General features: G+C 43.4%; 2 protein-coding genes across 3 annotated transcripts in view; one reads left to right on the top strand and one right to left on the bottom strand.

Annotated features, from left to right (window-relative positions):
* The window catches only part of LOC142873416 (small ribosomal subunit protein uS13-like), a 379,862-nt gene that overhangs the window by 221,302 nt on the left and 135,284 nt on the right, over window positions 1–23,276 (top strand). The gene's annotated exons all lie outside the window — the stretch shown is intronic.
* NANOG (Nanog homeobox) lies at window positions 2,275–8,393 on the bottom strand. 2 transcript variants are annotated; one of them, XM_076006849.1, is made up of 4 exons: window positions 8,246–8,393; window positions 4,263–4,522; window positions 2,823–2,915; window positions 2,275–2,685 (listed from the first exon to the last, which is right to left on the bottom strand). In XM_076006849.1, exons 1-4 carry the CDS (start codon window positions 8,391–8,393, stop codon window positions 2,275–2,277), a joined length of 912 nt encoding a protein of 303 aa, XP_075862964.1. The 2 variants fall into 2 exon arrangements, with proteins under 2 accessions (XP_075862964.1, XP_075862965.1); XM_076006850.1 differs by having other exon boundaries at window positions 2,275–2,634.

The following is a 23,276-nucleotide window of genomic DNA, read 5'->3' as shown; positions in this document are numbered from 1 at the left end:
TCACTTTGTTGCCCAGGCTAGAGTGAGTGCCGTGGCGTCAGCCTAGCTCACAGCAACCTCAAACTCCTGGGCTCAAGTGATCCTCCTGCCTCAGCCTCCCAAGTAGCTGGGACTGCAGGCATGTGCCATCATGCCCGGCTAATTTTATATATATATATATTAGTTGGCCAATTAATTTCTTTCTATTTATAGTAGAGACAGAGTCTTGCTCAGGCTGGTTTTGAACTCCTGACCTCGAGCAATCTGCCCTCCTCTGCTAGGATTACAGGCGTGAGCCACCGTGCTGGGCTCCATATCAGTCTTAATCAGGTTCCAAGAAATACAAATGCTCACTGCTTTCATGGCTTAGAACTCTCTGCCCCAGTTGTCTTATAGCTGAACTGAATACAAAGTGAAGACAAGGAGCAGTCATGTGTATAGGAAGAGTTCTGTGACACGATTCAGCAATGGAAAACTAAATTTAGAGTTTCCCAGCTTAATAGTTTATAATAGCTATTTACCCTAAGCCTCTAGGCCCTGGTTCACTATTTAGTACTTCTTCAAATTTACTGGTGCTCTTTCTTTTCTTTTTTTTTTTTTTTTTGAGACAGAGTCTCACTCTGTTGCCTAAGCTAGAGTGAGTGCCGTGGCCTCAGCCTAGCTCACAGCAACCTCAAACTTCTGGGCTCAAGTGATCCTCCTGCCTCAGCCTCCCCAGTAGCTGGGACTACAGGCATGTGCCACCATGCCCGACTAATTTTTCTATATATTTTTAGTTGGCCAATTAATTTCTTTCTATTTATAGTAGAGACGGGTTCTCACTCTTGCTCAGGTTGGTTTAGAACTCCTGACCTTGAGTGATCCACCTGCCTAGGCCTCTCAGATTGCTAGGATTACAGGCATGAGCCACCACACCTAGCCTCTTTAGTTTTTTTTCAGCATATTATGGGGGTACAAATGTTAAGGTTAAGTATATTGCCCTTCCCCCTTTTTCTTGAAACAGGGTCTCACTCTGTCACTCATGCTAGAGTGCAGTGGCATCATCATAGCTCAATGCAACCTCCAACTCCGGGGCTCAAGCCAACCTTCTGCCTCAGCCTCCAGAGTAGCTGGGACTACAGGCATGCGCCACCATGCCCAGCTAATTTTTTCTGTATGCATTAGTTGGCCAATTAATTTCTATTTATAGTAGAGACGGGGTCTCGCTCTTGCTCAGGCAGGTTTTGAACTCCTGACTTCGAGCAATCCGCCCGCCTCTGCCTCCCAGAGTGCTAGGATTACAGGCGTGAGCCACGACACCTGGCCCCATGTATTATTTTAATTGTTCAACCAATGCCATTTTCATTATCTATTCAGTTCACAAAATACATAGGGCTTGGCATAAAGCTCAAGTATGTGACAATTAAAAAAAAAAATTGGCCGGTCGAGGTGGCTATGCCTGTAATCTTAGCACTCTGGGAGGCAGAGGCAGGATTGCTTAAACTCAGGAGTTTGAGACCAGCCTAAGCAAAAGTGAGACCCTATCTCTACTAAAAATAGAAAAATTAGCTGACTAAGGTGGTGTGTGCCTATAGTCCCAGCTGTTCAGGAGACTAAGGCAGGAGGATCGATTGCATGCAGCCCAGAGTTTGAGGTTGCAGTGAGCTACAATGACGCCACTGCACTCTACCTAGGGCAACAGGGTGAGATTCTTATCTCAAAAAAAAAATTAACAAAGACCATATTTCGACATTTAATCATAATTTTACTCATTGAAACAGGTGAAATCAGGGCAGACAACTAAAGGTAAAATGGATTTTATTTATTTGTACTTAAACCAGGCAAACTGGTACTGATACTATCATGATGCAGCCAAATACAATAGATCTTTCTACAAATGTTAGCGTAAGGAACAAATTAGAGGTTGTAGTAAAACACAGTGCCAAAAGGGGCAGAGGAAATCGATGAAGTGTATTCTAGCTTCACACTTCACCTGCACAATTGAGGTTTTAATAAGTAAAGCCTCCCAATCCTTCACACCTTTGTACTTTCTATTCTTGCGGTTAGATTCTAAACCCTAAAGCTATCCAAACTAGTATTATATCTACTTATCTATAGCCAGAGAGTCCTCTATCACTATCGTCTGTAGCAGCCAAGGTTTTTGGAACCTCTCTGATTAGACTCCAGTCATTCCCCACCCCCAAATTCAATGCAATATGCACACCAAGAACCAGAATACAGAGGCAGAATACTTAGTTCTAAAACAAGAAAAATCCTGCAAGTCCTGCCCAGACTGAATTTGAGCAGCACCCATCTTCACACATCTTCAGGTGGCATGTTCATCGAGTAATTTAGGAATGACTCCATGGCTTGTGGGGAACTAAAATATTTAGCGGCTTGTTGTATTACATTGAGGCTTTCTCCGGCAGTTTCCAAAGCAGCTTCCAAATCACTGGCAAGAAAATTTTGCTGGAACTGCAGGCAGGATTGTAGCGTTTCCTCCCCGCAGTTAAGGAAGGGGTTGTTGTTCCAGGCCTGGTTGTTACAGGCTGGGCTGCACCAGGTCTGACTGTTCCAGGAATGGTTGCTCCAAGGCTGGCTGCTGTTCCAGGTCTGGTTGTTCCAGGTCTGGTTGCTCCACACTGGAAGGTTTCCAGATGTGTTCATCAGGCACGCCTGGTGGTAGGAAGAGTAGAGGCCCGGGTATTCCGTAGGTGCCGAGGCCGTCTGAAAGAGAACGGTGGATTAATTGAAAGGGTACAAGGAAGTCAGAATTGTCTATGGTTGGAGCTGTGTGCTTCAGGGATGGACAAAACTAAAAGGTGACTGAAGGGAAGCAGCAGCAGAACAAAGTTTCTTGTTACCTGAAACTGGGTCAGGCTGTTGACATTCTTTGACCAGTTGTTTTTCTGCCACCTCTTAGATTTCATTCTCTGGTTCTGGAACCAGGTCTTAACCTGCAGGAAGAAGTGCCAGGAATTATAAGATACTAGTAATGCACATGTACTTTGAATCAAAGAACTTTTATTCCTGACAGCTACAACTATCTAAAGCTCAGGAACAAAATTTGAAACTGGGCTGGGCGCAGTGGCTCACACCTGTAATCCTAGCACTCTGGGAGGCCAAGGCGGGTGGATTGCTCAAGGTCAGGAGTTCTAAACCCGCCTGAGCAAGAGTGAGACCCGGTCTCTACTATAAATAGAAAGAAATCAATTGGCCAACTAAAAATGTATAGAGGAAAAAATTAGCTGGGCATGGTGGCGCATGCCTGTAGTTCCAGCTACTCGGGAGGCTGAGGCAGGAGGATTGCTTGAGCCCAAGAGTTTGAGGTTGCTGTGAGCTAGGCTGACGCCACGGCACTCACTCTAGCCTGGGCAATAAAGTGAGACTCTGTCTCAAAAAAAAAAAAAAAAAATTGAACCTAGCACTCTGGGAGGCCGAGGTGGGAGGATCACTTGAGCTTGGGAGTTCAAGACCAGCCTGAACAAGAGCCAGACCCGGTATCTACTAAAAATAGAAAAATTAGCAGGGTGTCATGGCACACCCCTTTAGTCCTAGCTACCTGGAAGGCCGAGGCAGGAGGATCCCTTGAGCCCAGAAGTTTGAGGTTGCTGTGAGCTAGGATGACGCCAGGGCACTCTACTCAGGTAAACAGAGTGAGACTCTGTCTCAAAAAGAAAAAAAAAAAAAATATGGCCGGGCGCTGTGGCTCACGCCTGTAATCCTAGCTCTTGGGAGGCCGAGGCGGGCGGATTGCTCAAGGTCAGGAGTTCAAAACCAGCCTGAGCAAGAGCGAGACCCCGTCTCTACTATAAATAGAAAGAAATTAATTGGCCAACCGATATATATAGAAAAAATTAGCCGGGCATGGTGGCACATGCCTGTAGTCCCAGCTACCCGGGAGGCTGAGGCAGAAGGATCACTCGAGCCCAGGAGTTTGAGGTTGCTGTGAGCTAGGACGCCACGGCACTCACTCTAGCCTGGGCAACAAAGCAAGACTCTGTCTCAAAAAAAAAAAAAAAAAAAAAATACAAGTTTGCCATACTGGTACTTCAAGGTTATCTTATTGTTATGCCGGAATGGGTTGCTCCTTAGTAAAAAAATACCAGTCAGCTAACAAGAATGGCATGAGATAGGCTGTGTAACAATTTCACTATTCATATGCTGATGTTCAATAGCCTGGATACATTTTGATTTTTAATAAAGATGCATGTCAAAGGCCTCCACAGTGGGCAAAATATAGAGAGTCTATGGTGCCCTATTTTTGTTTATCGTATTGCAGTGACAAAACCAAACCATCCCACCTGTTTGTAGCTGAGGTTGAGGATGTTGGAAAGCTCTTGCATCTGCTGGAGGCTGAGGTATTTCTGCCGCTGGAATCTGTCATTGAGTACACACAGCTGGGTGGCAGAGAACACCGTTCTGCTCTTCTGTTTCTTGACCTGGGCCTTGTCCTCCTTCACGGCACTCTTCTGTGCCAAAGCGGGTAGTCTTACTTTGGGGCTGGTGGAAGAATCGGGGCTGTCCTGAATCAGCAGGTCCGTGGAGGAAGGAAGAGGAGAGGCTGCTGGGAACAAACGAAATAACGCTCTTCTCTAAAACTTTTTTCCAAATATTAAAATAGTCTATTATAAATTTTGTTGGCCGGGCGCGGTGGCTCACGCCTGTAATCCTAGCTCTCTGGGAGGCCGAGGCGGGCGGATTGCTCAAGGTCAGGAGTTCGAAACCAGCCTGAGCAAGAGCGAGACCCCGTCTCTACTATAAATAGAAAGAAATTAATTGGCCAACTAATATATACAAAAAATTAGCCGGGCATGGTGGCGAATGCCTGTAGTCCCAGCTACTTGGGAGGCTGAGGCAGGAGGATTGCTTGAGCCAGGAGTTTGAGGTTGCTGTGAGCTAGGCTGACGCCATGGCACTCACTCTAGCCTGGGCAACAAAGCGAGACTCTGTCTCAAAAAAAAAAAAAAAAAAAATTTTGTTGTGTTCCAAGCACTTTTGTAATTCTGACAACCCCCAAGGTAGAAGAAACCAGTAACACTTTAATTCTTTTTTTTTTGAGACAGAGTCTCACTTTGTTGCCCAGGCTAGAGTGAGTGCCATGGTGTCAGCCTAGCTCACAGCAACCTCACACTCCTGGGCTCAAGCGATCCTCCTGCCTCAGCCTCCCGAGTAGCTGGGACTACAGGCATGCACCACCATGCCCGGTAAATTTTTTGTGTATATATTAGTGGGCCAATTAATTTGTTTCTATTTATAGTAGAGACAGGGTCTCACTCTTGCTCAGGCTGGTTTCGAACTCCTGACCTGGAGCAATCTGCCCGCCTCGGCCTCCCAGAGTGCGAGGATTACAGGCGTGAGCCACTGCGCCGGGCCAACACTTTAATTCTTAATCAACCCTGAATATTTTGCCAACGTTTGTACAGTATCAATCCAAGAAGTCTTATCGGCATCTCCATGTCAGGTGTTATGGACCAAGCTCAGAGAGATCTGTAACATGGCCAACATCATTTGCTGGGAAGCGCCACCACTTTTTAAATTTCAAACTGACACTCAAAAGCACACACAGGCAGCTATACCTGCGCGCGGCCAACACTTTAATTCTTAATCAACCCTGAATATTTTGCCAACGTTTGTACAGTATCAATCCAAGAAGTCTTATCGGCATCTCCATGTCAGGTATTATGGACCAAGCTCAGAGAGATCTGTAACATGGCCAACATCATTTGCTGGGAAGCGCCACCACTTTTTAAATTTCAAACTGACACTCAAAAGCACACACAGGCAGCTATACCAGTCGGAGTGAGGCTCAACCAGCTCCCACCCACCGCGACTGGCCTTGAATAATTCCTGTTGTGACCTTCAGCACCACCTGTATAATTTTTTCAATGACATGATCAGATTCCGGGAAACCCTATAAAACAAGCAACGTACCCTGCAGCTCTAAATGCCAGGACTAGCAGGATGCGCGAATTTTGATAAGCTTGTTTCAATCCAGACTTTGCCCTTACTAGCGCTCTCACCTCACCTCCAAAATCACTCCTTCCATCTATTAAAGTGAGGTAATGGATTAAAATTGTCCAGCACAAGACAGCATATATTGACTTTGTAACTAAAAATAATTTCCTGGCCGGGCGCTGTGGCTCACGCCTGTAATCCTAGCTCTTGGGAGGCCGAGGCGGGCGGATTGCTCAAGGTCAGGAGTTCGAAACCAGCCTGAGCAAGAGCGAGACCCCGTCTCTACTATAAATAGAAAGAAATTAATTGGCCAACCGATATATATATAAAAAATTAGCCGGGCATGGTGGCGCATGCCTGTAGTCCCAGCTACCCGGGAGGCTGAGGCAGAAGGATCACTCGAGCCCAGGAGTTTGAGGTTGCTGTGAGCTAGGCTGACGCCACGGCACTCACTCTAGCCTGGACAACAAAGCGAGACTCTGTCTCAAATAAAAAAAAAAAAAAAAATTTCCTTTATTACCTAGATTTAATAGCTAATTAATTGCACTGAGACGTTCCCTCTGTTCAACTCCCAATTCTACCCGGTAGTCATGGAATAAATAGGTAGGTTTCAAAACAGCAAAAATTCACAATCTCCGGCTTCCTGCAAGTAGATCTAAGCAGCGAAGGAAGTCCTCAGCCAAAGTGGGGCATGTCCTAAAAATTATCCATATAAACTCGCACCTGATTTGCTGAAGAGACATGCTCACTTCCTTATTCTCAAGTGATTCATTCCTCACAGTCCAGCACTGTATCTTTAACATTTGAAATTATATACATATATATATATATGCATATATATATATATATATATTTTTTTTTTTTGAGACAGAGTCTCACTTTGTTGCCCAGGCTAGAGTGAGTGCCGTGGCGTCAGCCTAGCTCACAGCAACCTCAAACTTCTGGGCTCAAGTGATCCTCCTGCCTCAGCCTCCCGAGTAGCTGGGACTACAGGCAAGCGCCACCATGTCCAGCTAATTTTTGCTATATATTAGTTGGCCAATTAATTTCTTTCTATTTATAGTAGAGACGGGGTCTCGCTCTTGCTCAGGCTGGTTTCGAACTCCTGACCTCGAGCAATCCGCCCGCCTCGGCCTCCCAGAGTGCTAGGATTACAGGCGTGAGCCACCGCGCCCGGCCAACATTTGAAATTATAGAAGCAAGAACATTAGGGAGTATTTCTGAACCTATTCGGGTTCAGGAGCTGCCCGATCAAAACAAAACAAAACACCAAGTATAGAAAAACCGAACGACATTAAAATCTAACGCTCAATAAGGCAGACATTTTCACCAGTTCCTTTCCCACAACCTATTTTTTATAGTTTTAGTTGTAATGTGAGTACGATTTTAAGCTATTTTACACCATAAAGGTTAAAAATGGCCTTCCATAAAAGTTGGCTTGTTTCCTAAATTTTTCCTCCCCTGAGAATCAGCTTTTATTTCTCCGGCGGGCTCAAAGAGGCATACCACCAAATTCTAAGCCTTGTTTCCTAATTTTTAAGTACTGAAATAATATTAACTTCCAAAAAAAAGTCTTTAGAGAGTCCTGAGTATCTCTTACATCTCTACCACGTAGAAGCATGAGTCCTACACCACATGGTTTGAAGCCAGACTGGATTTCTAGCCACCTTGTGTTGGACTGTCAGCAGATTAAACTTTCTGGAATTATCTTTACCATAAAACTGAGTCAACACTTCCTTGGGATTAGAAGTGAGCAGCAGGTGCTCCCCAAGTCAGAGCTGCCCAGAGGCACCCACGTGCCTAACGGGTGGGAGAAGAGCCCACTGCTACTGCTATCGTAGAAAGAACGTAATTACATGATATTAATTATATAAATCTCACCCTGATTTGCCATGCCCTTTTTGGCCAACCACAAATGTGATGCTCGTCCCCAAGCTGTGGTGTCAGGTCTCCGGCTAACTGGGCATAACATCTACTTAATTGTGTGCCCAGCGCTATGTTAAGATTTATACATCGCCTCATTTAATTATCGCAACGCATTTATGTTCCCACAGTGCCTAAGCACACAGGTCCTCAAATACACAGCACACAAACTCCCAAATTCTGTGTCCTTTATCTCAGTCCACGACTCCTGAAACCTGGGACACGGTCTAAAGGGCACGTGCCACCGAGTTGCAATTTAAAGAAGGGTGCCCAGAGGGTTAGAAGATAGTGACACCTGCTTACATCGGTGGGCTGTTACTGCTCCCGAGGGGAATGATCCCTTAACCCTCTTCCTTCCCTCTTTCCCTTAAGGAACGTGGCCTTCCAAGGATTCGTTTCTTCTTACCGGTCTCCGCGTGCATCTCGGCAGAGGACATTTGCGAGGGTGGATACTCTTCCGCAGGCTCACAAATCACCAGCATCGGTGAAGAGTCCCTAGAATCAGGTGCTTCGGAGCAAGGCAGGATTTGGGGACACGCTGGATCCGCACTCATGTTGCTGAGAAAGAGGGGGAAGAGTTAAAGAGCTGGACTTTAATAATAAAAGCAAAGGCTAGGACCTAAATATCTAAATACAATCTCCAGGTGTAAAAATGATCCAAAAGTCAGGATGAAGACAGTCCCCTCCACAACAGCAGGAGGCAACCAGCTCAATCCCGCAAAAAGTTCAGATCTTGGAGTCTCTAGATTTATAATGAAGGCTCTATCACCCTAGACCCGCCCCTCCCGGCAGCCCCACGCCCCCGCACACCCTTGTGAATTCTCAGTTAATCCCGTCTGCCAGGCTCACCAAGGCCATTGTCATGCAAAGGCTTCTGCCGAGTTACCCCGACGAGGTGGGGGAACTAGAAAAGTCGAGCTGCTGAACCTGGAGTCAGAATAAAGCCTGCAGCGAAAGATTTCTAGGTTCACCACGTTTCCACCTTTTAAATCAGGGATGCACCTTCAACTCCTGAGGTGAATGAAATTCTCACTAGGACAACTGATTTCTCGACTTGAGATCCCCTTAGGGTCTCAAAATCTGGCTAGTTCGGGCAGAAACTCCAACTAGCTCCCTTTTCCTCTCTCAACCACACTAAGGTCGCAATGAAACACATCCAGCATGTGGCTAAGGCGCCAGTCGGCGGTTGTTCAAGTGGTAGTGGTTTTCAACTCCCACTTTATTGTGTTCTTGTTTTTGGCTTTCGGAAAGGCAGGGAAGTCTTTCCATCAGGACTGTTGGTTTTTCCACTCAAGGCAGTGGAAAATGGCTGTAAAAAGGAAAATTAGGAAATAAAATAAAATAAATAAGAAAGCCAAAAGAAAAGAAGCTATGACTTGCTAGCCTAAGACACTTTGGTGCCCTGTTAGTAATTATGCATCTACCATTACCAAGGAAGTTTTAAATTAATTTTATATACAAGTTACTGGAGAGAATCTTCGTTGAACCGCTCTAGCAAGTCTCAGTTTCTTCATCTGTAAATAGGGACAAGAGCACCTTCTCTGAGTCATGAGAATTAAAGAAGATAAAGGGCTGAATATTCCTGATATTTAGCCCACCAGTGATCCATAAATGGTGGATGTTAATAGAAATCCTATCCAGGGTTCTTTGCCCAGACCCACCGAATCTGAAATTACCTTTCTGTAATTTTTCTTTTAATCCAGTGAACAACACAATTGAATGAAAGCAACACCTTATTTCATCTGAGACATCACTACATGCAAAAATAAAGAAATATATTGCCCTGTAAACCAGCCCCGCTGGAAGGAGGGAGGTGAAGAAGACCATCCTGCAGGCCGATGCTGTTCCCGTGAATGGATCCCACACCAGCTAGGACTGACCCTTTTCTGCTGACTAGTAAATTAACAGTCAACTTCTGGATTTTTCCTTTGGTTGTTTCTTTAGCTTTTCCTCCTCAGGCCTGGCAATATTGTTATGTCCTCCAACATCACCCATCCCCACTCTATTTTTTTTTTTTGGTCTGGGGGAGTATGTTTTTCAAAGAAAGTTTTTAAAGTTGAATTCCAGCACTAACATATTTATGGACAAGAACAATAGTCTACAGCTTTCCATTTTCCTCTCTATTCCCAAACCCAACATTCAAGAAACCTGAGGTTTCTTCCTCTTTTCCAATCTCCCTCCCCTAAAAGTGAACCCTTAGCAGACGCCCACGATATAGTTTTGGAAGACACTGCTCTCCACGCATGGTCCCCAGCACTCTGCCACGGGGCTGTCCACGCAGAGTGCTGGCTTTGCCCCCACACAAGCTGACTTTGGTTCACAATGCAAAGACGCCAACTGGTGAGACTAGGACTGTTGCTGGGTTCAAAGCAAGGCGACAAAACTCAGCCATCTTTTCTTCATCTTCTCAGACTACCAGTTTGGAGGAGAAGGGTTAGAATAGGGGTGACAGGTGAGACTGAGTGGAACTAGATACATCGAGCTCCAGGCAGACAGTCACTGTCTCATTAGAAGTAGGATGATTTCCTTAAAAAAAAAAATGGGAAAAACTTGAATTCCTGGTTCTCAATTAGCACTCAGGTAAATGGGGGCTGTCAAGGCCACCAAAAGTCACCCAGGCTGAGTTTACCCGCAGTTCTCCAAAAGGCAGGTAACAGAAGCTTTGTTCTTTGCAGAAGGAAGTCTTTGCATAAAAGCCTGAGATGAATTCCCCCATGGCCCCCTCCCTGTCCCATTGTGTCTGGGTGGGAGCCTCCGGAGTGAAAGACCACAGGGAAGGGGGCTGGTCGCTAGAAGGCAGACCTACTACATTCTTTGCCTTGCCGAGGAAAGCAATTTGAATAAGGTTGAGAATGTTTGGGGAGCTGTCGGAGACTTTGGATTTGTTGGAATGGGTAGTGAGGGTGGAGGAGGGATGTGTTCAGACGAGCTAACAATTTAGTAGAGTCGATCAAAACAGAACAGAAAGGCAATTGTAATTTTGTGTGATAGGTACTGAAAAAAAAGGGGGGGTATTCGCTGGATGCTAAGAAAGTACAAATATCAGGAGGCCGGTGGGGGAGGGGGCGTCTGGGGAGGCTCTAGACGATGTCTCAGCTGAGCTGAGAGAACGGGAAGGGAATTCCAGAAAATCAACAGTTTGGGCAAAGGATGGGAGAAAATGGCAGGTTCCAATACTGTTGTTTAACTCGGCTCCGAGGCAGGGACGCAGCAGGAGGGAGCTGCGGGAGCGACACAGCAGGTGCCGCCGGCCAGAGCGTCTGAGCTTGCAGCGGGCACTGGCTGGGCCATCTTCGTGGCCAGCTTCATTAGCATCCAGCCCCCAGTGCCTGCTACAGGCTAGATGTTTATGTTCACCATTGTGATTTTAATAAATAAATACACAAGGGGATGTCAAACAGGTCATTAGAAATTAGGGTCCAGACAAGGGACCACAAGTAGTAAAAAGGCTGTAAGCTTTGAATCGAATCTCCTCTCCTTTTATTCTATCTATGCCCTCCTGGCATTCCTCTGCTATGACGTGGGTCTCACTCAGTGTCCTTTCTCAGCTCCATGTAATCTAAAAGTCAGGTGCAAACCTAGAGTCTCAAACCTCTTTCCTATCTACACTTACTATTTTAGTGATGTTCTCCTGCCTTATGACTTTACTTTGTTTTTTTCTCCTCAATTTCCTTCATATGTCTATGACTCTAAATACCTATATGCTTTTGACTCTCAATTGCATACCTTCATTCCAGTCCCGTTCCCCAAATTTAAGTCTCATACACCCAATGGCCTACTTACCATCTCCACTTGTATTTCTACTAGGCATCACAAAATTAATATTCTAAAGCCAAACTCCCAAATTTCCTCCCTAGACAGGATCATCTTATACCCTTATCCATCTCATAGGATACTATTCCATCTTTCCAGTTGTTTAGGCCAAAATCTTAAAACCGTCTTCGTTGGCTATGCCTTCAAAATATATCTAGAATCCAATTGTGTCTTTCTTGTAATGTTTTTTATTTTCTTTTTTTTTTCATTTTTTGGAAATTAACCAACTTGTGTATTTTTTCTTTTATATGCTCCTTTTTTCCACTGTTGAGATAATTTTTTTCTATATATTTTTAGTTGGCCAATTAATTTCTTTCTCTTTTTAGTAGAGATGGGGTCTCGCTCTTGCTCAGGCTGGTTTCGAACTCCTGACCTTGAGCAATCTGCCCGCCTCGGCCTCCCAGAGTGCTAGGATTACAGGCGTGAGCCACAGCGCCTGGGTGAGAGAATTTTTTGATCATCACATGGACAAGGACTTGGTGAACCAGCAGTGTCAAGAAATGATTATTCGTTGAAAGAACATGTATTTTTAACATTTCTTTCCAAACGGGAATGGTGGCATACACCTATAGTCCCAGGTACTCAAAAGACTGAGGCAGGAGGCGCTTGAGCCCAGAAATTAGAGGTTACAGTGAGCTATGATCTTGGGAATGCACTCCAGCCTGGGCTATAGAGGGAAACCTTGTCTCTGAAAAAAAACAACAAATTTCGTTATTGCCTGTGTCACAGGATATCTGAGGTTGAGATTACCTGCGTCTCCTGGCAGAAAGGGAGGTTCACATTTGGCATATGTGTCAACCCAGGCTGCACTTGACCTTTTCCAGGTATTTCCAAGCCTTCCCACTACCCTAACCCAACTTCTAGCTATTGCTTGGATTATTCAAAAAAATCTCGCAATTCTTCTCCCTGTCTGCACCCTTGCCTTCCTATAATAAGAGTTCCAGTCTATTGGCAAGAATGCATTTCTTTCTTTTTCAAAGACACTGACATCAAGATATTCCTTTGCTCAAAATTTTCCTTTGGCTTTCTTTCATTCAGAGCAACAAATCAAGCTGCAGCACTGCAGAAGCCCTGCGCTGGCCTCCTGCTTTGCTCCCGGCCTTGTCCCCCTGTGTTCTCTGCCAGCCCCAGGGAGCCCTCCTTGTTGATCCCAGAGCAAGCCAGGAATGCTCCAGAATTAGAGTTTTTGCCTCTACTTTTGTCTGTCTCTGGTCCATTCTTCCCCCAAAAATCTAACCAGCTTGATCTCTCTCCTCTTTTAAATCTTTAATATTGCCTTCTGAATGATGCGTCCCTTTGCCTACCTCCGCTCCATTTTTCTGTGTAGCTCTTATCCCCATCTTGCATAACATATATTCTGTCTGTCAGCCGTCTAGCTAGAATATAAGCTCTGTGAGGGTAATTATTCTGATTTTTTGGCTGTCTGGTTTTGTGTCTTGTAGACAGCTCTGAAAGAGCAAGGTGCATGCACTAGCACGCCCAGCACTGCCTGGGAGCTTCCTAGAGCTCCCAGTTGGTGGGCTTTCCCACTGGATAGGAATGTGGGGGGCAGCCAGGAATCTGTGTTTTAATAGATCCCTATGTGGGTTTTTTTTTCTTGACAGCCTACCTTGAAACAGGATGATTTTTTTTTTTTGCATGCTATTGTTTGAGAACTACTGTTCTAAAGAGAACTGGACAAAAGGTAGATAATCATTATTTGTTGATGAAGCAACAGGCATAAATGAAACTAGGGCTTTGTCAGCAAATGGAGGGTAAGAACCATTTCCTTACATTTCAATATTAAATTGTACTTCAATGTGATGTACAAAATAACTCTTAAAAACAGCAGAGTTCTTTGCCCCGGGTCACTAAACTGACAGTTCAACAAGCCTTGACAGAAGAGCCTTGTCTGGACAACAGTCATCCTTCCAGGGGGGAGAGGGGCATGGGCAACATAAGTTACCTTAACTCTTGTACCCCCATAATACGCTAAAATAAAAAAAAATTAAAAAGAAAACAAAACAGAAAACAATAGTCATCCTTCCTCTGGGAAATAGGGCACTCTCGAATTGCCAGTGTTATAAAGATGAACAAGGCTGGGCATGGTGGCTCACACCTGTAATCCTACCACCCTGGGAGACTGAGGAGAGAGGATTGCTTGAGCTCAGGAGTTGGAGATCAGCCTGAGCAAGAGCGAGAACACCGTCTCTACCAAAAAAAAAAAAAAAAAAAAAAATAGAAAGAAATTAGCTAACCAACTAAAAAGTAGAAAAAAAAATTAGCTAGATATGGTGGCGCATGCCTGTAGTCCCAGCTACTCGGGAGGCCGAGGCAGGAGGATCGCTTGAGCCCAGGAGTTTGAGGTTGCTGTGAGCTAGGCTGACACCATGGCACTCTAGCCAGGGCAACAGAGTGAAACTCAAAAATATAAAAAATAAAAACAAAGATGACCCACACAGCTACTAAAACTGCCAGTTTAGGGATTACAAATAGAACTATACAGCATATTCTTCACTTATTTTGCCTGTTAAACCTATAAAAACACAAGCATACTTTTCTCCCTCCCTTTTTATTATAAATAATTTCAAACAGATATTATATACAGGCCAATATAATACATTTTCACGTATGTATCTATCATCCAGTTTAAGTAATTTGCTCACAGCCAATCTCATTTCATCAATGACTTTACCACAGATACAAATTTTTTTGAAAAAAATTTTGTTTATTTATTTATTTTAAATTTATAAATTCATTTTTTCATATTTTTTCTTTATTTGCTCCATCCCTTGGCTGAAGATTTACACAGATACAAATTTTGAAGTCCAATAAAAGATCCAACTAACAAGAAAAAATGTGAGACACTATTGACTCCTTTTTCCTCCATTAGCATTACCGGAGAGGCTTGTTAGAAATGCAAATTATTGCTCCGGGCATTTCCCCAGACCTACAGAATCGGAATCTTTGGGAGTGGGGCCCAGAAATCTGTCTTTCAAGAATCTCTGACTGTTGTACACACTAAGGTTTGAGAAGCACTGTTCTAGGATACAGTGCTTTGCAGAGGGTAAAAAAAACTCCTTAAATACTTATTAAATTAGTGAATCATGTCCAATAGCTAAAACACTGACATTCATAAAATTGGAGAATTATAAGAACTCTCAAAAAAAAACACCCGAATTTCTGATTCATGGCTTAGCTTTGCATTTGTCAGTTCTTACTCTAATTAAAGGCTTTTAATATTCAAGGACTGAATTATTATGTGTACCAAATTCTAAGTTCTCCTAGTGAAGAGATGAGAAGGGTAAACTATCAAACTAGTTGTCAAAAACAGTCCTGACCCGGAGGAGAGAGGCCGTAGGAAAAACCAGCCCTGCTGATGCTGGTGCCTTGATCCTAGACTTCTAGCCTCCAGAACTATGCGGAAATAAATTCCTGTTGTTATTAAAAAAAAAAAAAAAAAAGTCCTGACCCTGAGCAACACTATTGTAACCAGGGTAGTTGCCACTTCCTCTTCCATACCCTACCCTCCGGGGATCTCTGACCCAATGTAAAAAGTGATTTCTTTTTAACCCTGACTAAGTCCAGCCCTAGGCACAGGCACGAGAGGAATGTCTAGGGATGTCCACCCAAGTTGAGCGAACTTACAGTAATAAAATTGCTCTGGAACCCTTTGATGTAGTTGACCCAGAAGAGATGAGCCTCGGTTTCCCAGTAGGTGTCAGACAATGAAGGAGAACCTGGAAGGGGAGTTGAATGAAGTGAAATGATAACGGTGGTGTTGGGGCCAGAGAAGAGAAAAATCTAGCGTCTGTGACAATTCTCTTATTCGGACCTTAGTTAGCTGTTGCCCTAATTAGCTGCAGCGGGATAACACTGCACCTACATATTATACTTAGAGTCTTTTCTTTCTTCTTTCTTTCTTTCTTTCTTTCTTCTTTCTTTCTTCTTTCTTTCTTTCTTTCTTTCTTTCTTTCTTTCTTTCTTTCTTTCTTTCTTTCTTTCTTTCTTTCTTTCTTTTTTCTTTCTTTCTTTCTTTCTTTCTTTCTTCTTTCTTTCTCTCTCTCTCTCTTTCTCTCTCTCTCTCTCTTTCTTTCTCTCTTTCTTTCTCTCTTTCTTTCTCTCTTCCTTCCTTCCTTCCTTCCTTCCTTCCTTCCTTTCTTCCTTCCTTCCTTCCTTCCTTCCTTCCTTCCTTCCTTCCTTCCTTCCTTCCTTCCTTCCTTCCTTCCTTCCTTTCTTTCCTTTCTTTCTTTCTTTCTTGAGGCAGAGTCTCACTTTGTTGCCAGGGCTAGAGTGCCGTAGCATCAGCCTAGCTTACAGCAACCTCACACTCCTGGGCTCAGGTGATCCTTCTGCCTCAGCCTCCTGAGTAGCTGAGACTACAGGCATGCGCCACCATGCCCAGCTAATTTTTTCTGTTTTTTAGTAGGCCAATTAATTTCTTTCTGTTTTTAGTAGAGATGGGGGTCTCACTCTTGCTCAGGCTGGTTTCAAACTCCTGACCCTGAGTGATCCACCCACCTCGGCCTCCCTGAGTGCTAGGATTACAGGTGTGAGCCACTGTGCCCTGCCCATATTATGTTTCTTATACCAAACTATTTTATAGTATAATATAGAGAACTAGCCATGCACACAAATGAGTTCATTTAGATGTTACTGGTACCAGGGTACAAATATGTAAGAGATACAACAGGAATACAAACGAGTGTCTTCTCTCTTGGAGGGAAATGAGTTGGGAATATCATCATAAAAATGTGGTACTTGAATTGTCTTGGAAGATGAACAGTCAATATGAAAAAAGGGAGCAAAGGGGAAGTAGCCTGAAATCTACTGCAGACTGCACATAGTTTGGTACAGGAATGCATCAAGACAATGCTAAAAATAGTAGGTAGGAGCCAGATTATACAGAGGTCTATGTAATGCTAAAGAAATCTGGACTTTATCTTAGAAGCAGTGAGGAGCCAATAAAGGGTTTTTAGATAGGGAATGATGATGATTATCAGTCTTATAAGAACACTTAAAGAGGACAGGCAAGAGCAAGACCCATGAAGGGACTAATGCAATAATCTAGACAGGGGTTGACAAACTGGTCTGCTACTTTTTTTTTTTTCTGAGACAGAGTCTCACTGTGATGCTAGTTGTCAAACTAGCTAGAGTGCCTTGGCGTCAGCCTAGCTCACAGAAACCTCAAACTCCTGGGCTCAAGCGATCTTCCTTCCTCAGCCTCCCGAGTAGCTGGAACTATAGGCATGTGCCACCATAGCCGGCTAATTTTTTCTATATATATTAGTTAGCCAATTAATTTCTTTCTATTTATAGTAGAGACGGAGGCTCACTCTTGCTCTGGCTAGTTTTGAACTCCTGACCTCGAGCAATCCGCCTGCCTCAGCCTCCCAGAGTGCTAGGATTACAGGCGTGAGCCACCGTGCCCAGCCACTAAGTTTTTAATATTTAGTAGAGACGGGGTCTGGCTCTTGCTCAGGCTGGTCTTGAACTCCTGAGCTCAAGCAATCCTCCTAACTTGGCCTCCCAGAGTGCTGGGATTACAGGCTTGAGCCACCACACCTGGCCCCACCCTTAAACATTTTAAAACTACCAACCCAATTTACCAAGGAGAACTAGAAACCACCACCTGCTCTTACTGTACTTTGAAAGTATAAGTGAAAGATTGATAAATTTACCTATGAAAACTAAATAAACTTCTTTCTCACAAGAAAAAAAATGACATCTACAAAGGCGAAAGACAAATATGGGAAAACAGGGAAAATATTTACAAAGCAGGTAATACCCAAAGGGTTTATTTCATTACTATGCAGTGTACTCTTAAAACGTACAAAGAAAAGTATCAACAAACAAAGATAAAGTTCACAGAGAAAGAAATTTATTGTGAGTTGTGAACAGGAAAAGATACTCAATATTATTTATATTCAAAGAATGATAAATTAATAATAAGAAAATACCATTTATAACCCATCAGACATAAAAATGAAAAGGTTTGAGAATGTACGGTGTGAGCAGGAATTGAGGGAGTGAAACAGGTAATTTGAATAAAATGTTAATTATTACAACTTCTTTAGAGAGCAATTGGGCTCTATTTTTCGAAACTTTAGATGTAATATGCATTCATCCAGCAATATCACTGTAAAGACTTTCCTCTTGACGTATTTGCACATGTACAAAAAGGAGTGTATCTCAGGATTTTCATTGTGGAATTGTTTGTTCTAGTGAAAGAATAGAACCATGCTAAATGCTCATCCATATATAGAATTAATTAAATTCTGTTCCACAGGGAATGAAATGCAGAGATTTTTTTAATGTGCTAGATACATATATATGAATATGGAGTTACCTCCAGTATTAAGTGGAAAAAGCAAGCTCATATCTTTGCTGATATGTTGTTTACTTTGCTAATGCAGAACCAATCATCTCAATGACCTAACAGCAGGACAAATGTGGGACCCCCAATGGATATTTACTTCCAGAAAGTTTTTCTTGGAAAGCTTTAAAAAATCTAAAATGCGCATACACTTTAACCACTTAGAAAAATCCATCAAGCAGGTTGGTCCAGTGCAGTGGTGTTTACAACTAATGGGTCACAACCAGTTCCAGATTTCTTTGTTGCTTTTCTACTCCAACTACTTCAGTTGATTGGCCCAAAAAACAACCAAATCTATCAAACAGATCTATTCACGTCAGTGTCCAAGGATATATGCACAACAATGTTTAACTTCACATACATGTAAAAAATTAAAGATAACAAATTTCCATCTTTGGGGGAATGGTTTAATGATTTCCAGTATACAATTACAAAAGACAAAAAATGTAAATAATGAGCAAGGCATATTTGTACATGCTTCTTTCTTTCTTTCTCTTTCTTTCTTCTTTCTTTCTTTCTTTCTTTCTTTCTTTCTTTCTTTCTTTCCTTTCTTTCTTTCTTTCTTTCTTTCTTTCTTTCTTTCTTTCTTTCTTTCTTTCTTTCTTTCTTTCTTTCTTTCTTTCTTTCTTTCTTTCTTTCTTTCTTTCTTTCTTTCTTTCTTTCTTTCTTTCTTTCTTTCTTTCTTTCGACAGAGTCTTATTCTGTGGCTGGGCCTAGAGAGTGCCATGGCATCAGCCTAGCTCAGGGCCACCTCAAACTCCTGGGCTCAAGTGATCCTGCTCTTTCAGCATCCTGAGTAGCTGGGACTGCAGGCATGCACCACCAAGCCCGGCTAATTTTTAAAAATTATTTTTTGTAGAGATGGGGGTAGGGTAGGGGGTGTATCTCTGTGTTGCTCAGGTTCGTCTCGAACTCCTGGCCTCCAGCAATCCTCCCACCCTCGCCTCCCAAAGTGCTGGGATTATAGGCATAAGTCACCTTGCCCAGCCCCTTTAATTTATTCCAATAATGTACCTATAGATTTTAAAATATTTATGTATAAAATTATCATGTGAATAATGATGTATTTTTTCCTTTCCCAAATTCTTATGTGGACATGTGCCTAAACAGTGGTGATTTGTTGTGCAACCTACACACAGTGGATTTATACAAAGCTAGATGGCATAGCCTACCACAGACCTCAGCTACAAAGTATAGCCTATGGCTTCTAGGCTACAAACTCATATAGCATGTTACTGTACTCAGTACTGTAAGCAATTGTAACACAATGGTATTTGTGTATCTAAATATATCTAAATATAGAAAAGGTACAGGGAAGATACTGTATGAAGGATAAAAAAAGGTGCACATGTGTAGGGCACTTACCATGAATGGAGCTTGCAGGACTGGAAGTTGCTTTGAGTGAGTCAGTGAGTGAGTGGAGAGTGAATATGAGGGCCTAGGGCATTACTACACTCCTGTAGATTTTACTAAAGACTTTAGGCCTGGTAGCTTGCCTGTAATCCTAGCACTCGGAGGCTGAAGTGGAAGGATTGCTTGAGCTCAGGAGTTTGAGACCAGCCTGAGAAAGAGTGAGATGCCCCCATCTCTACTATAAATAGAAAGAAATTAGCCAAACAACTAATAATAGAAAAAATTAGCCGGGCATGGTGGTGCATTCTTGTAGTCCCAGCTACTCAGGAGGCTGAGGCAGGAGGATCGCTTGAGCCCAGGAGTTTGAGGTTGCTGTGAGCTAGGCTGACGCCACGGCACTCTAGTCCGGGCAACAAACAGAGTGAGACCCTGTCTAAAAAAAAAAAAAAAAACACTGTAAACTTACGTTACACTAGATTTTTAAAAAATTTTTTCTTGGCCGGGCGCGGTGGCTCACGCCTGTAATCCTAGCTCTTGGGAGGCTGAGGCGGGCGGATTGCTCAAGGTCAGGAGTTCAAAACCAGCCTGAGCAAGAGCGAGACCCCGTCTCTACTATAAATAGAAAGAAATTAATTGGCCAACTGATATATATATAAAAAATTAGCCGGGCATGGTGGCGCATGCCTGTAGTCCCAGCTACTTGGGAGGCTGAGGCAGAAGGATCGCTCGAGCCCAGGAGTTTGAGGTTGCTGTGAGCTAGGCTGACGCCATGGCACTCACTCTAGCCTGGACAACAAAGCGAGACTCTGTCTCAAAAAAAAAAAAAAAAATTTTTTTTCTTTAATGATAAACTAACCTTAGCTTACTGCTACTTTTGCCTTATAAACTTGTTAATTAGTGGTGATATAACACATCTTATATTTTCCTGGATAGAGTTGGAACCCATACTACTAAGTGAAGTATCCCAAGAATGGAAAAACAAGCACCACATATACATACTAACAAATTGGAATTAACTGATCAGCACCTAAGTGGACACATACAAATTACATTTATTGGGTATTGGGCAGGTGGGAGGGGGGAGGAGGGGTGGGTATATACATACATAATGAGTGCGATGTGCACTGTAGGGAGGATGGTCACGTTTGAAGCTCAGACTTGAGGGGCGGAGGGGGACAAGGGTATTATTCGAAACTTTAAAATTTGTACCCCCATAATATGCTGAAATAAAAAAAGTCATTAAAATGTAAAAAAAAACTTGTTAATTAGCTTAAAACAGAAACACATTGTATAGCTATACAAATATATATATATACACACACACATATATATATATTTCTAAATTTGAGCCTTACTATGTTGCCCAGGCTGGTCTCCAACTCGTGGGCTCAGTGGCTCCTCCCACCTTAGCCTCCTGAGTAGCAGGGATTACAGACACAGGTCACCACTCCCAGTTCAAAAATATTTTCTTTATATCTTTATTCTATAAGCTTTTTTTTTTGAGACAGAGTCTTGATTTGTTGCCCAGGCTAGAGTGGGTGCCGTGGTGTCAGCCTAGCTCACAGCAACCTCAAACTCCTGGGCTCAAGGGATCCTCCTGCCTCAGCCTCCTGAGTAGCTGAGACTACAAGCATGTGCCACCATGCCCGGCTAATTTTTTCTATATATATTAGTTGGCCAATTAATTTGTTTCTATTTATAGTAGAGACGGGTCTTGCTCTTGCTCAGGCTGGTTTCAAACTCCTGACTTTGAGCGATCCTCCTGCCTCGGCCTCCCAGAGTGCTAGGATTACAGGCGTGAGCCACCGCGCCCGGCCTCTATAAGCTTTTTGTATTTTCTTTCTTTTTTTGTTTTAGAGACAGGGGCTATGCATAGGCACAATCCCACCCCCTGCAGCCTTGAACTCCTGGGCTCAAGCGATCCTTCTGCCTCAGCCTCCCCAGTAGCTGGGACTACAGGCATGCACCACCACACCCAGCAGCCTTTTCTATTTTTAAAAATTTTTATTTTTTTTTAACTTTTAAACCTTTTTTTAAAGTCATCTCCTGTGATAACAGCGCCTTCTTCTGGAACACCTCCTCAGGGACCTGCCTGAGGCTGTTTTACAGTTAACTTGTTTTTCCCTTTAATCAGTACAAGTACACTCTAAGATAATAGTAATACCTCATTTGTATAGTGGTTTGTAAAAGAAAAACAAACCTAAAAGAATGGTAAAAAATATAGTGTAGTAAATATATAAACCAGTAACCTAGTCGTTTATTATGAAGCATTATGTACTGTACATAACTGTATGTGTATAGTTTTATACAACTGGCAGGGCAGTCGTCGTTATGTTAGTTGGCCAATTGTTCCAAATGATGCTGAGAAATACTTACGTGATGCTGAGAAGCCAAGAAATGTGCAGTAGCTAGAATGGGGGAGGTGGTGCTCTAAGGCGGGCAGAATATACAGCTACAGAGGGTGGGCTGGTATACTCGGTACTGGGAGGATGAAGAGTTTTTCTCTGCTGTGCTTCTGTTCTATAAGGGACAGAAAACCAGCCCTTGCGATTGTTTTTCTCCAGCCATGTTTAACTTCTCAGGTGAAGTGTGAAGTGAGTGAAGAGTTTAAAAAGGGTTGTGGCTTCACAAGCTGAATGTGAAGAAAGAATATAAGGAAGTGATTGTCACATGAGTAGATAATGGAATATAAACTTCTGCCATAGGGGATGGAAGGTGAGATAAGGACTGAAAAATTCTTGAGGTGGGAATACCAGTTAGTGAGCTGAAAAGTCTGTGTTTAAGAAAAATCCCAAACCGTGTTTTTCCTCTGTTCTTGCAAAACAACTATCAACACAGAAGACTTCTCTGACCTAAAATGTGTGGGGATTTTTCCCCACCAGCAAGCAAGCAAGCAATTCTGCAGCAGACACCAGCTGGGTGACCTCCAATCCCCAACACCATCTGTTCACTGGGAGATAGCATCACATCTTACAGGGTGAGGGCTCAGTCCCCAAGAGTGGCCCCACCTTCAGACATCAGCTGCTTGTCCAGGCCTCTGGAACTTTTTTTTTTTTTTTTTGAGACAGAGTCTCGCTTTGTTGCCCAGGCTAGAGTGAGTGCCGTGGTGTCAGCCTAGCTCACAGCAACCTCAAACTCCTGGGCTCAAGCAATCCTACTGCCTCAGCCTCCCGAGTAGCTGGGACCACAGGCATGCACCACCATGCCCGGCTAATTTTTTCTATATATATTAGTTGGCCAATTAATTTATTTTTATTTATAGTAGAGATGGGGTCTCGATCTTGCTCAGGCTGGTTTCAAACTCCTGACCTCGAGCAATCCGCCCGCCTCGGCCTCCCAGAGTGCTAGGATTCCAGGCGTGAGCCACCGCGCCCGGCCTGGAACTTCTGACAGATGGCATCAAGCAGGGGTTCCCACAGCCACCTTTTTGCTAGAGCAGCCCACACAACTCAGGGAAGTACGGTTTACTGGTTTACAATAAAGGATAGTTTATTTTTATTTTTTTAAATAAAGAATATTTTAAAGGACACAAATATTGTTTAACCAGATGAAGAGATACACAGGGCAAGGTCTGGAAGAGTTCCAGGCGCAGGAGCCTGTGTCCCTGGGGAGGTGTGCCATCCTATCGTGAGGGTGAGTTCTCGTTCACCTCCCTGCCAGCCTCCACATGTTCAGCTTTCCGGAAGCTCCCCTAACCCTGTCCTGTGAGCCTTTTATGGAGACTTCATTGGTCTCCGTGATTGCAGCATGGACAACGGTGTCAAAGCGTGAGGGAAGACATGGGTGCGACTTAAGCCCGGCCAGGCTTATCTGCTGTTGGTCTCTCTGTGCAGTATTCCCTCTTCCAGAATGTGCGGGCAGGACCCTCTCTGGAATGAGGGTTTTATGACCCACAATCAGGTTAGAGTCCTGCCCT

This window comes from Microcebus murinus, chromosome 10 (assembly GCF_040939455.1).
Source record: "Microcebus murinus isolate Inina chromosome 10, M.murinus_Inina_mat1.0, whole genome shotgun sequence".
NCBI lineage: Eukaryota > Metazoa > Chordata > Mammalia > Primates > Cheirogaleidae > Microcebus > Microcebus murinus.
Note: the sequence above shows the minus strand (reverse complement) of the source record. Positions and strands in the feature narration are given on the sequence as shown.